General features: G+C 46.9%; 1 protein-coding gene across 1 annotated transcript in view; it reads left to right on the forward strand.

Annotated features, from left to right (window-relative positions):
- Positions 1-1,228: 1,228 nt before the first annotated feature.
- The window catches only part of Sppl3 (signal peptide peptidase like 3), a 106,903-nt gene continuing 93,880 nt past the window's right edge, over positions 1,229-14,251 (forward strand). Inside the window, exon 1 of the mRNA XM_052755105.1 lies at positions 1,229-1,765. Coding sequence (XP_052611065.1) covers positions 1,743-1,765 — 23 coding nt within the window. The 5' untranslated portion in view covers positions 1,229-1,742. The remainder of the gene's footprint in view (positions 1,766-14,251) is intronic.

Genomic DNA, 14,251 nt, shown 5'->3' on the forward strand with positions numbered 1-14,251 from the left:
AGGGGAAGGGAGAATGAGGGCTTTCAGTTCATCCCACCATTCCATTTTTACCTAAGGTCTAGGTTCCTGAGGTGGGTCTCTGGTCTATTAAGTTTACATCTGTGGCAGTTTCTCACTTCTCTTGTTCTTTCTCTTTAAATAAGGTTTCATTTGCTCAGCCTGGCCTTAAACTCTCCGTCAAACCCCGTGAGTCAAATCCCCCATATAGCTGAGGGTGACCCTCATCTTTTGCTCTGCTTACCCCCACTTCTGCAGTTCCGGGGTTACAGTGTCATGTAGCCCAGTTTTGTAGCTTTAAAAATCCTTTATTTGTCCCTCCGGCCCCAGATGCCCAATGACCTTTACATTGTTTCCATAGTTATTGTTCCAGAATGTCATGTGATCAGAAACATACACTATGTAGCTTTCTCAGATACTCTTACATTTAGACATATGCTTTTCGCTTTTCTCCGTCTTTCTTATTCATTCATTTACTTATTTATTTGCTACAGTGCCTCTCTATGTAGTCTTGGCTGGCCCGCAACTCTATAGGGATCTGCCTGCCTCGACCTCTCGATTAAAGGCGTGCGCCACTAGACCTGGCCATATTTTATTTTTCCCCCTAAGACAGGGTCTCACATAGCACTCTACCAACTGCGCTGTGCCCATCCACCCTATCTAAAGTAGCCTGCGCCTTTCCTTTGGTCTCTGTCCCTTTGTAAACAGCTTCCTAACTCGGCAATCATCTCCGTGCTTTGGTCGGCGCGGAACAACTCATGCCTCTCCTCCTTCCCTGGGACTTGTGTCTGCAAGGACAAGGGCCCAGGCGAAGGAGCTTGTCACCCAACCACGCTCCCGCTGATCGACGCAGACAAGCCGTGGAGCATCGGACTTGGCACCCGGGCGCCGCGCCGCGCCGCGTGAGCTACGGGGGCCGGCCTGCCTGCCTGCCTGCCTGCCTGCCGAAGCGGGGAACGCGGGGCACCGGAACGCCGCCCGCCCCGGATGACAGCTGACGGGCAGTTGAGGACCCAGGCCAACGCACGGATGACGGAAGCCTTGACAGTTGAGTGGCAGCCGGACGACGCGCACCGGGGCCTAGCACGCGGCTGCAGCCGCCGCCGCCGCCGCCAACGCGGGGCCTCGAGAGGGCCCGGGGCCGGGGAGGCGCTCCGCGCATGGGTCGCGCGCCGGCGCGCGCGAGGGGCGGGGCGGGGCGCGCGCGCGGGGAGGTCACGTGAGCGTGTTTTGGCCACGTGACGCGCGGCCCGGGCTCTCTCCGCCCCCCACCTCCACCCGTTCCCTCCTCCCTCGGCGGGTGTGCTCCGAGCGGCCTCGCCTCACCGCCTAGCGCCCCCGTCAGCCTCTGCCGCCGCCGCCGCCGCCGCCGCCGCCGCCGGCCATGTCCCCCGGCCGCCGCCGCCGCCGCCCGAGCGCGGCGCTCCCGCGGCCCGGCGCGCACTGAGCGCGGGCCCGAGCTGCCGTTCGCCCGCGCCCGGGGCCCTTGTTCGCCGCCGCCGCCGCCGCCGCCGCCATGTTGGGTTTGGAGCCGCAGCGGAGCCGCCGCCGCCGCCGCGGCTGACGAGGCCCGAGCGCGGAGCCCGGGGCCGCGCCGGGGCCCAGGGAAGCGGGGCCCGTCGGAGTGTCCCGTCGGAGCCCGTGTTGCCCGTCCGCCGTGCGAGCGAGCGAGCGAGCCGCCGGGCCCCCGGCCGCGCCCTCTGCCGCCGGCCGAGCGAGCCGCGGAGCCCCGAGAGGCAAGCACCATGGCGGAGCAGACCTATTCGTGGTGAGTGCGGGCTTTGGGGGCGGCGGTGATGGGGGTGATGGTGGTGGTGGGGGAAGCCGGGCCGCAGGTGGCGTGCGGGGCCGGGGTGCGGGCGTCCTCGGAGCCCAGGGGGAGGGGCGGGCATCCGAGCGGCCCCGCGGAACCGACTGGCGCGGGGGTCGGCGGGCTGGAGGGACTGGGGAAGGGTGGGCAGAGGCGGGCCCGGGTGGAGGTGCACCCCGCTCTGGCGAGAACAGGTGGTAAGAGGCGCAACTTGCAAGTAGTGGGGTGTGTGTGTGTGTGTGTGTGTGTGTGTGTGGCGGGGGGTGCGGTGGGGGGAGCGGCCGCCTCCACGGTGGGCAGAGGCCCTGCGCCGAGAGCGAGAGCCTTGCACGGCGGCGGAGGGGAGTGTGTTCGGATGACCACATTCTGGAGAGGAAGTCGTCGTTGGTAGCAGTGGGGGCATGGGCAGTCTTTGTAAGGGTTGGTACTCCGCTGTAGGGATTCGAGGTGTGCTCGCGCCGTGGTGTGGGTCGATTACGGAGATGGAGGGCGTGCAAGTTAAGTCCCTTTCTGGGGGACTTGTCAGCGTGTTAAGGGACTGAGTGAGACACAGGCTTGTACTTTAGAGGGTGTGTGTGTGTGTGTGTGTGTGTGTGTGTGTGTGTGTGTGTGACAAAGGCGTCCTGATCCAGGGAGTCCCAAGTTTGGGGGGAGAGAGATGTGAGAAGTGCAGAGGTGTGGAGTGTTTGCAGTGGAGGGAAGTTGATTATATTCGGAGTGGAGAGGGTGTAGTTGAGCAAGTAATGGCTTAGGGCGGTGAGAAAACAAGAGATGGATGGTAGGTTGTAGGTGTGGGGCGGGGAGGGAGCCTGGTTGCAGTCTGGAGAGGCTGGAGGTGGTTTGGAGCACTTGTGGTTTGTTACAGAGCTGTAGACTCTCCCTAGAGTAGGGTTGAATGTCCACTTCGTTTTGTCATTGGAAAAGTGAGTGAGTTCTTCATTCTTTTCCCCTGAACTCTAAAGTACAAGAATTGCCTTTTACACAGCCTGTGCGGATTAAGTGGATACCCTCACAAAGCACGGGACAAGCTGTCAGGTGTCAACATTGTAATCGTCGTTGTAGGGAGACAGTGAAAGAAATGGGTTATATATGAAAACAGAATGGTTATGGTAAGTCAGGAACTCATCGTGATTGAAGATAATTTAATACAAACTTCAGTCATGTGTGCATGGCCTCAGAAAGAAGAGAAACTGAGAGGAAGTAACTGAAATAAAGTTAGGTTTGGGTTGACTACAGCTGTGTTTTCAAAGGACAGACTGACAGTTTTTGGCAGCAGTGAGGGCAGGTGGTGTGGGACCCAGGGTTACAGCTTGCTTTCCTGAGGCTGGAGTAGGAAGTGAAGGGGCTGGGGACAGTGATGTGGCCTGCCATGGGCGGTGGCCGTGCACCTGGAGCTGGGCCTGCACCATGAGGACTCCTGCACCAGGAACCCTGTGGCTACCGTGAAAAGGCTGTGGGTTGGTTGGAAAAATAACACAGTGGTCAGGAAATGGGGAAACTGCTGTACATGGTGGCACACACTTGTAGTCCCTGTTTGAGGCTGGCCTGGGCTGCAGAGTGATAACCCTGTCCATAAACTGGAAAGTTAAAGAGTCTTTCTGTGACACTCATGGGCCCTACTGGTTAAGGAGAGCCCATATGAACTACTGGTTAAGGGGAGACCATGTGAACTACTGGTTAAGGGGAGACCACTTGGTGAAGGCTGAGCATTTACAAGATACAGTCTCTTGAAATACTTCCTTAGGTCTCAGCTCTGAGGATTGACAGTCGAGGAAGCACCTTGCCATCAGGATGCTCAGCCTCTCTGTTGTAGTGTGTTTTCAGGTGCAGACAGTTCACAGCGTCTTGAGAGAGGATGGGGAGGCTAGGCTCCTACCCCATTGTGTGGTTCTTCCCAAGCCAACCAGGGGACAGAAGACTAAACACACAGTGTCAACCTGCAGCCATTTAGTTCCCACTTGTCTCTACGGGGAATCTTCCCTAGTTTCAGAGGAGGAAACATGCCGAGTATGGGCCGCGAGTTCTCTCCTCACTTTACCCATTCTCACAGACACACCAACGGAGTGAATCCTGCACATAGATGTGGGTGAATTGGCGTTTCTGTCATTTGCAGTATCTTTTGTCATTCTTCACTTGAATTATACAGATACATAAAAAATGGTTTTTTAAAAATACAAAATCGTGGCCGGGCGGTGGTGGCGCACGCCTTTAATCCCAGCACTCGGGAGGCAGAGCCAGGCGGATCTCTGTGAGTTCGAGGCCAGCCTGGGCTACCAAGTGAGTCCTAGGAAAGGTGCAAAGCTACACAGAGAAACCCTGTCTCGAAAAACAAAAAAAACAACAACAAAAAAAATACAAAATCGTGTATGATTACTTGTATTCTGCCTTACGGAACAATTTACTATGACCCTGTCTGTACACGGTCTGAGAACGAGTTCAGAAGGAATGTAGTATTTAAAAAATAGGCTTAAGAAGTAAGAAGCCAGGTAGTGGTGGAACATGCCTTTAATTCCAGCCCTGGGGAGGCAGAGACAGGGGGATCTCTGAGTTCGAGGCCAGACTGATCTCTAAAGCGAGTTCCAGGACAGGCTCCAAAGCTACAGAGAAACCCTGTCTCGAAAAATCAAACAAAACTAAACAAAAATAGGCTTATGTTATAGGCTGTGACATGTAAGTTACATATGAAACAAGATTGCTAGGATTGATAAATACTGGGATCTCTCATATTTGTTATTTTATTCTGTTGTTTTGTGCATGTTTAACTTTTTTTTGTAATAAAATTAAGACATTAAGCTCTACCTATAAGATTGTTTGGTTCGGAGTTCTTGTGCTTGCTCATTTCCTAGAAGATTCTGTCACCCAAGGTCTAGCTCAAGCTCCATCTAGCTGTGAAGTATTTTTGCCCACTCCTGAAAGGTGGTCTTTTTATTTTTAGTACTTGATATCGTCCTGTCTGCATCACCCCTTCCATTTCTTGTGTGAAAACTGAGCCTGCTCACTAAACTTTCAGAGGGAGGACCATGTGACACTAACCTTTGTCCTCTAGTGCCTAATGCACCGTCTGGCACATAACTTCTGCCCGGTCGTAAATATTGTGTGATTAATGTGATGGCATCTTTTCAGTTTATCTTCTGTTGAAAGAATGTTGAGTAGGAGGAGGGGCTACTGCAGGATTCCTGTCTACTAGCTTTTCCTGATGTCCCGTTGTGTTTACAATATGGAGTGTCATACTTTGTTTATTCTTCTGAGACAAGATCTCACTGTAGCATCCAGACTGACATGAAACACATTATGATTTCAGGTTGACCTTGAACTCACTCACCGTCTTCCTGTCTGCTGGATGCTGGGATGGCAAGGCTGCCACACCACTCTTAAAGTGTGAAATGAAAGTTGTTAACAGAAGAAGTTTAAAGTAGTTGGTAGGGACACGAGGATCTTCTTTATGTAGCTGAGATTGGCTTTGAACCCCTGATGGTCTCTTCCTCGCTAGTGAGTATGGGCACTTGTGTCGCATTGGTTCATCAAGTGCTGGGATTAGACTCAGAGTTTTACCATTCATGCTAGGCGAGTAGTTACCAACTGAGCTACATCCCAGCCTCAAAAATTAGCTACACGTGAATTAGCTGCACGGTTCTGTTTCTGTCCTTTTTACTCACAGTGAGGAAGTAAAAGAATGCACGCAGAAACACAAATTGAAGGTTGAAGGTAAACACTTGGCCAGTGTATACTCAGGAGTAGTTGTTTCAGTGTCAGTCTGTGAGAAGCCCCCAACTTGGCTCTTGAAATCAATGCAATCCTTGTGTAGGATTGCACTTAAACCTGCAATGGATGTGCTTGGCTTACTGTTTGTAAGGAGAAGGCCATCATCCTTAAACATTCAAGTGGGTCTCATTACCAAAGAACTAGCATAGTGATTTATTTTGTATTTCTGTGTGTTCATGTTTTGAGGATTGCAAAGGAAAAAAACGGGTCCAAAAGAGTATAAGGTGGGGGTGATGAGATGGATCACCAGGTAAAACTGACTGCTTCACAAGCCTGGCCTCCTGAGCGCCGTTACTGGAAGCAGCGTAAATATAGAAGAAGAGACCCAGCTCCACAAAGTTGTCCTGTGCCACACTTGAATGTTGGCACTCAGATGCACGTAACACACACATGCACATGTTTCACATACAAACAAAATGAAAAGTTTAAAAGAATGCAAGAAACTCACCCAAGGATACAAACCATAAAAGGGCTCAGAGTCCAGACTGTTCAACAGTGATACTAACACAATCTAAGTAACTCAGGCAGAGATGGCTGTGAGCTGGAGGCCAGCCTGGTCTACACAGCCAGTTCCAGGATAGCCAGAGCTCCATAGAGAAACCTGAAGAAAAAAGAAAGAAAAAGAAAAGCAAACAAGCTATAAACATAGAGTTTAGGAGCTTAGGGAGAAGACAGGAGGAGTTTGTGTTTATGTGAGAGAGAGAGAGATGGAAGGCTTTTACCAGACAGTTTTGAAATAGGGTTTTAATAAAAAATCTGATTAGTGATCAAAAAACCCAGAGTCTGTCTGGTATGTTCCCACAGTCCTTTTCCAGTGTCTTCTGTCGTTGAGTTTCTGTGTTGGCTTCCTCTTTGGAGGCCAGTTTTCTGAGTGGCCTTCTGTGATCTAAGTTAGATTATAGCAGTCCTATGCTAGTGGTTTTGGCCACAGTTGAATAAAATTCCAATTCCTTAGTGCAGTCCTTCAAGGTCTAGTCTGTTTCTCCGAGAGATGACAGATGGCAAACAAAATACCCTACAGAAGGTGAGGGTTTGTGCTCTGTGGACTTCTTGCTCTGTAGTAGGTGATTGGTACTGAGCAGATGAATGAGAATACTTCTGCCTGCGCTGCTGTCTAAAATCAGATCCAAGTCCATTAAGGTGGTGGTCTCTGACCATCGACATTGTCATTCATGTGCAGAGAATGAAAAACAGGTCTCCAGAGCTGCTGGAGGTCAGTTCTGATTTAGGGTATTGTATTTGTTCTGATCATCACTGTTTTAGCAGCTGCAGCTTTTTCAGAATGTAGTTTAAAACACCTAGGGCGGTGGGCCAGTTTATTCAAACGTGTTTTGCCTATAGGTTAAAGTGCTGTGATGATATAATTTGGGTAATAATGAGATTTAAGCTAAAATTAACCAACGTTAACACCTTAAATTTGTTTTTAAATCACTTCTCAATTTTATGATGAAGTCCTTGAGGGGAAAAGAAACTGGAGACATTTTTATGTGATCATTTCCTTTACAGATGGCAGATGCCATTGTAGTGTGAGATGTCACACAGCTGTATCTGATTGTAACGTATTGACACCAGTAAATCACTAAGTTTCATTGTTCTTACCTGTTTCTTCAAACCATTTCATGCAAAATGAAAAGATGTTTTGTAGACCAGGCTGGCCTGGAACTCAGAGGTTCACCTGCCTCTCGCTCTGGAGTGTGGGATTAGAACCTCACACCACTTCTGGGCTGGAGAATATTTTGAGAGTAGCTGACCAAGCACGGCTTTAGTTGGGTGTTGACATCTGAACACTTAATTTATTGCCCTGACAATAAGCCATGAGTACAGTTTGACTTTTAAAGTAATTTATTTTTTAAATGTTTTTTTTAAGTTTTTTTGTTTGTTTTGTTTTTTGTTTCTTTCTATTTATTTATTTATTTATGTATGTATGTATGTATTGTTTCTTTCTTTTTTTTTTCTTCTTGAGACAGGGTTTCTCTGTGTAGCCCTAGCTGTAGGCCTGTAACTCTCTCTGTAGACCAGGCTGGCCTCAGACTCTGAGATTTCTCTGCCTCTGCCTCCCAAGTGCTGGGGTTTTTAAAGGCGTGTGCCACCACCGTGGGCTATGTTTTTAAAATTTAATAATTCTTTTTTAGAAGTTAAAATACTGGTTTTACATGATTCTGTAAACTGAGAAGTATCTGTAACTTGGAGTTTCTGTATCACATTTTCTAAACTTAAGGAATTAAAAGCAGAATGCCTTAGAGTTTGAGCCTTTTAGGTATCCCCAGGGACCCCCAGGTAACCAAATTGAATTTTATAGGGAAAAATTCTGCAGTTAGTTCCTAGGACCTTTGGCAAGAATCGGCGCCTTTCAGATTTTAGTAATCACTCTCACTTGAGCTGTATCTTAAAGAAGAAAAGCTCATTTACTGATGGAGCCCCAATAAAAAGGTTGTAGCTTTAAAAAACAAAACAAAACAAAAAGCGGTTAGACTAGTCACTGCACTAGCCTGTCAGAGACCTTCAGAAAAGTGTTGTCTTCTTCGCTTGTAGCATTTACTGTAACTTGTAGAAAAGTTGTAGATGAACTCTGGGGAATTGAGTACTGATGGCCGCCTCCCATCTAGACAGACTCTCCTCTCGTTTTCACTGTGAATTCCACTGAATGAAGTGACTGCTCAGAAGCGGTCGCCTTCTGACTGCAGTTCAATTTGAAATCCCAAGGCGGAATTCTGCTCTTGGAATCTCTGTTGGAGAGTGACTTTTCACCTTTGATTAACTGTATCATAGGCGCAGTGTTTCCTCAAGCACTGTACCACTGACACCCCCCCCCCCCCCCCCCCCCCCCCCCCCCCCCCCCCCCGCTTCTACAGGTCCTGCCTCTGCAGGGCTGCAGAGGTTCTGTGAGATGCCCTGTAGAAATGCTCTCTGTTTTCTACTGCTGTCTCTTGGATTCTGGTAGGCTCAAAACAGGTCTTTAGCATAGGAATGCTTTCTCTTGTTGACAGTCTAACCAGCATTTAAACTCTTGAGATGTCCACTTTATCAGGAATGCCAAGTGATGATATATAAGAAGAAGGAGAATAACTTGCAAATTGCTACTGACTTATAGGTCTGAGTAGTCAAGTCACGACCTTCACAGGTTTGATTGTCCACTCCTGCAGTTCACAGCGGAAGAGAAATCACAAGGTTACATTTATTTTCATGTAATAATTAGTGAGTCCTTTCAGGGCAAGTGGACTTTCCTTGGATTTCTCTGTAATGCACAGGAAAGTTTTCTATTCTTCTAACGGCGAGGGCAAGGCTTTACCAGTTTCTTATCTGTTTCCTTACCCCCAGAGTCTGAAGACACACCCACTTCCCTCTATCTAGCAGCAGGCCTAGCCTTCACTCTTGACCTAAGTAGGACATGCTCACTAGAATTTTGTCCATTGTTTCTTCAGCCTGGCTGCACAGACATTCTGACTGTTGTGCCGGACTTCATTTTGTTGTGTCTTTGTCTTAATCTGTACATAATATCCTGTAACTTTACCTTCAAAACTTGATCAACTTTAGGCCTTGCTTTTTTTTTTTTTTTTTAAGAAAATATTTTGTTGGCATCCACAGCTCTTTTTTGATGTTCTAAACATCTACACACTTGAATCCATTTCTCAGAAATTTTATAAGAATCTTAGAAGTAAGAATTAATTGTAAAGAATCAATTTTCTTTGCTTTGGTTAGTACAAACGTTTTTAGCAATGCTGTCTGGTACCCCAAGCCCAGTTAGCCAGCAGTGAGCCAGAGAGAGATAAGGCCAGTAACTGAGTCAGGGCCAGGAGTAGACGACCAGACACTCTGCACACTTGGGAAACTTAACGGTGAGAAACAGGAGGGAGAGGAATCAGAAGCTGTGTGAGGCAGAGTGATTAGGAAAGTGAGGGGTACAAAAGGAGTTTGAGGAGCAGGACTGTAAAGAGCTTTGGGGTTCAGAGGGGTTGAAAAAGACCATTGACTTTGCAAAGGAATTAGTGGAAGTGTGCTGGTGAGATCAGAGCAGTGGGGTGGGACGCAGGAGGGCTGGACAGTGGAGGTGTAAAGGCCTCTAGAGAGGACCAGGGAAAGAGGAAAGAGGTGGCTGAGTACCAGAGGGGCCATAAAGGGTGGGTTTTCACTCTGAGTAAGAAGGAATTGTGTGTGAGGGCAGGAAGAAGAAATTGATTTTGGAAAGAGAAGAGGCTTTGTTTTGTTTTCTTTGTAGTTTAAACTTAGAGTTTACATTACTATGGTTGTTGTCTAAGAGTTGTACAGGAAATAGTGTGTGCAGCTAGCCTTTGTCACCTGGGCTTTGTTATGTGGTCACTAGGTTTGGTGGTGGTAGATTTAGTAATCTTTTTTTCAATTGCTTGAATATAAAATTCAACCTCTTTACATCTGACATTTGAACAAATATGGCCTTACAGTCCCATTTACCTTAAAAATGTTATTTCAGCTAAATTAAATAACTGGTTTGTCTAGTTACAAGGACTTTTAGGTGGTCCTTGTCCATCTCTAGATGTGTGTAGGTCCTCCCTGTCCTTTCAAGGTCCAGTGGAAATGTTGTCCTCTTTAAAACTTTATGAAATTTCTCTTTATTTTACTTGTTGGCAAGTGTGTGCTGATGTATGTGGGCAAGTGAACTATGGATTTTGTGTGGAGGTCAGAGGACAACTTTTGGGAGTCGGTTCTTGGTGTTGACCTTTTAAGGTCCAGCCTAGGCCAGGCTCGGCAGCCAGTATGTTACCTGAGGAGCTAACCCAAATGTTGTCCTGCTGTTCCAAGGCCTTCTGGTTAAACCTATAGCTGTCTATTTGTTGTGCCATATGGGCAGCACCTATGGTTTCTGACTTGGTATTGACTGTATTTAATATGGTTCTTTTCCCACCTTGTGACAGTAAAACTATAATAACAAAGTAGGGTTCAAGCTATTTGTTTGGTGGTGTAAGGACCTCTACATAGTAGGTGCTCAGAATTTTTTTTTTTAATTTAGTTTTTATTTTGTGGTGTTTCAAGACAGGGTTTCTCTGTGTAGACCTGGCTGTCCTAGAACCCATGCTGTAGACCAGGCTGGCCTCTTGTCTCCAGAGTGCTTGAATTAAATGCATGCACCACCACTGTCGAGCTGGGTGGTGGTGGTTGATGTTGTTGTTGTTTGTGTTCCTAAATGTTTTCCAGGGATGGTGGTGCTTGCTTTTCATCCCAGAACTCAGGAAGGTGGGTCTGTGATGAGGCCAGCCTGCTTAATCTAGATAGTGAGTTCTTTTTCTTTCAGTTTTTATTTTATGTGTATTGGTATTTTCCCTGCATGTGTGTCTGTGTAAGGGTGTTGACTTACAGACAGTTGCGAGCTACCATGTGGGTGCTGGGAATTGAACGTGGGTTCTCTGGAAGAGCAGCAGCCAATGCTTTTAATTGCTGAGCCGTCTCTCCAGCCCTAGATTGTGAGTTCTAAGACAGCCAGAGCTACATAGTGAGACCCACTCTCAAAAAAGTAAATAAATAAATTGGTTTTTTGTATTTATTTATTTTGTGGGCCGTGTGTGTGTGTGTGTGTGTGTGTGTGTGTGTGTGTGTGCGCGCGCACGCGCGCCAGTAGCAGTGTACCACAGTGCATGTGTGAAAGTTGGAGGGTAACTTTGTAGAGTGGGTTCTCTCTCCACCATGTGGGTTCCAAGGACTGAATCCAGGTCACTTGACCTGCTGAGCCACCTCAAAGACTCTGAAGTTTTCCCTTGTAACTTATACTTGTTTCATGTTTGATCATCATTATCCAGATTTAGAACAGTTCCGTGATGTGTCTGTGTGCACTGCCTTACTAACGTGGCAGTGCCTCAGTCTCAGTCATGGTTGTGTCCTGGTGGCTTCTGTGTCTTTACATGCAGTCACTTTAAAGTTTTACCTTCTCTCACTGTCCTCATTCCCCCAAAGAGAGAAGGCTCTTTTCCTGGACTTGCCTCTTGCAAGAAGTGTGGGCATTTGTTTATCGATAGGCTTTCACACTGTAGCTCAGGCTAGCCTGGAACTTGCTCTTTAGCGCAGGTTGGCCTCAGACTCTGGGTATTCTTACCGCCTCAGCCTTTCACATGATAGGATTGCAAGAGTGAGCCACTAAACTAGTCTCTCCTTCTCCCCAAAATGGGATCCTCCTGCCTCAGCCTTCCTTGTGCTAAGATGACAGGTCTGCACCGCCACACCTTACTCTTGTCTTCTCTTTCTGGTATCAAGTCTAAGAACACAGTCAAATGCTAACTTGTGAGGAGTTTATAAGCTTGGCTCCTCTGCCTCAGATTAGGCCTGTAGCTTTGGAGGTGGGGGAAGAGGCGACAGGATATCCCTCCCCTTTCCCTAAAGTACACTAAGGGAATCACAGAGGTAAATTGCATGTGACTACAGTTTCACCTGTCCATGGGACTAATAGTAAACTGTGGCTTATTTCAGAGCGTATGACAAGTGACAGTTACACTACAGCAGGAAATAAGACTCATTTAGAGCCATTTAGGGACAAGAAACCAGCAGTGCTTCTCTCTTACAAGTATTGAGCATGACCGAGCTGTCATGGCTGGTTATTTCAGATAACAGACTGATTTAAGATGAATTGAAAGATTGTTGGGGATATATAATTTAAATATTATATCTTTTATTTAATTATTAAAATTATTTCTGTTAAATACTTAAATAAATCTTATTTAAACAGTAGTGTCAAGGGATGATCAGCAAATGAATGAATAGTAGCCAATTTGTATCAAGTCGTTTGTCAGCTGTGTTGAGACTCAAGTCTCTTGGTTGGGTGCGTTGGTGAGGGGAGGCTGTGGGGTGGGTGATTTTGTTTTGGAGACAGTCTTGGAGTCTAAGCTGGCCTTAAATGTGCTAGGTAGCTGGGATGACCTTGAGTTCCTGATTCTTTTTGTACTTTCTGAGTGTTGGCGTTACAATTGGGCACTACCACCCACGTGGTTAGGCATTGCTTTTAGTGTTTCATAGGGCTGACTCTGTCCTTGATGGGTTTCTTGGTTTTGAGACAGGATCACTGCAGCTGACAATGACTGGCCTGGAACTCACTCACTGTGCATTCCAGTATATCCTAGAACTCATGGAGGTTTGCTGTCTCAGCCTCTCGAGTTGGATTACAGGTGTGAGCCCCCATGCTCACTCACCTCTTAGGTTTTATAGAATGTTCTTTGGTATTTTGCCCATTTATTTTTCCAACTTTCCAAGTTCTGTAAAGTATCTTAATGTTTTATTTGAAAGTTGATTATAGTAGCTCTTTAACTCCGTCTTCATGATCTAGTACAGTTTTTCTCTACAGTTATGTTAGAGCCCTAAAAACTTGCATTCATTACATTGATTACCTAGTGTTGTGTGCTTGTTGTTTCTGTCCTAATGGAGATATTGCCTCATTCTTTTTGCAGTTGCTTATGAATGACTCAGAATTCTCCTTGAAGCCCAGGCTGATATCGAACTCAATACCTTCCTTTGCCTACCCAGTGCTGAGATTATAGGTGTGTGCCAACTCACGCAGCGATGCATTTATTAATCTGTGTCTTTATATGTACAATAGTTCTCGATGGTTGGGGCTTGCTTGTTGTCTGATTTGGCAATCTTTGTCCTCTTTTGTGGTCTTACTAACACCAACAACTATTTTCTGCCATTGAGCTATACTCCTGCAAATCTTTATTGCATTTTAATTGAAGAAGTTAGCTAACATTTGGTGTAATTATTTAATATGCTTATATTTGATTCTTTTTCTTTTTGAAACATTAGTCATCTTTCCCTTTCTTTCCTACTCTTTTTCCCTTAACATGAGTTGAGGGGTTTTTGTTTGTTTGTTTGTTTTTAGAATTATATTTAATTATGTGTGTGTGTGTGTGAGGGTATTTGCACATGAGTGCAGTTGCCTACAGAGGCCAGAGAGGGGGCTTGGATCCCCTGGAACTGGAGTACAGGTGGTAGTGAGTCTTTTGACGTGGGTGCTGGGAACTTAACTTGGATCTTCTGGAATAGCAACACTTGGATTTAACTTCTGAGTGCCTCTCTAGCCTGGAGTTAGTTTTTATGGCTTCATATTTGTTACATTCTCTCTCTCTCTACTTTTTTCTTTCTTATCTCTCCCCCACCCCCAAGACAGGGTTTCTCTGTGTAACCCTGGCTGTCCTGGAACCTACCTTGTAGACCAGGCTGGCCTCAAACTCAGAGATCCGCCTGCCTATGCCTCCTGAGTGCTGGGATTAAAGGCATACGCCACCACCACCCCGGCCTTATTTTTATTTTTAATGTTCTTGTTTTGGTTACTTTAGTGATTCAAGAATCACCAGTAAGCTGGGTGTGGTGGGTACTCCTTTAGCCCCAGCACTTGGGAGGGAGAGAAACCCTGTTTTTTTGGGGGGGAAAGGAATCATCAGTAACTCAGTAGTAAAATAGCATTACACCAGCTTGGTTTGTAGGTTGAGCAGAAAATGGGGCACAGTAGAAAGGTGTGCCCCACTCCAGGATGCCTGTGGCTCTTCTGAGGGAGCTCAAAGCTGGGACTGGAATTATCTGAAGGTGGTGTTTGGATGGCGCTTTTGTATTTAAGATGGTGTGTCATTGTATAGGCCTGGGCTCCTCCTGCCTCGGTTTCCTGAATTTTGGGGTTTCAGGTGTGTACTGCACTTAGCTCTGAAGGTTTGCTTACTTACATATCATGGTGTT

Source organism: Peromyscus californicus, unplaced genomic scaffold (genome assembly GCF_007827085.1).
Source record: "Peromyscus californicus insignis strain IS unplaced genomic scaffold, ASM782708v3 Scaffold_2__1_contigs__length_46816999, whole genome shotgun sequence".
Taxonomy (NCBI): domain Eukaryota; kingdom Metazoa; phylum Chordata; class Mammalia; order Rodentia; family Cricetidae; genus Peromyscus; species Peromyscus californicus.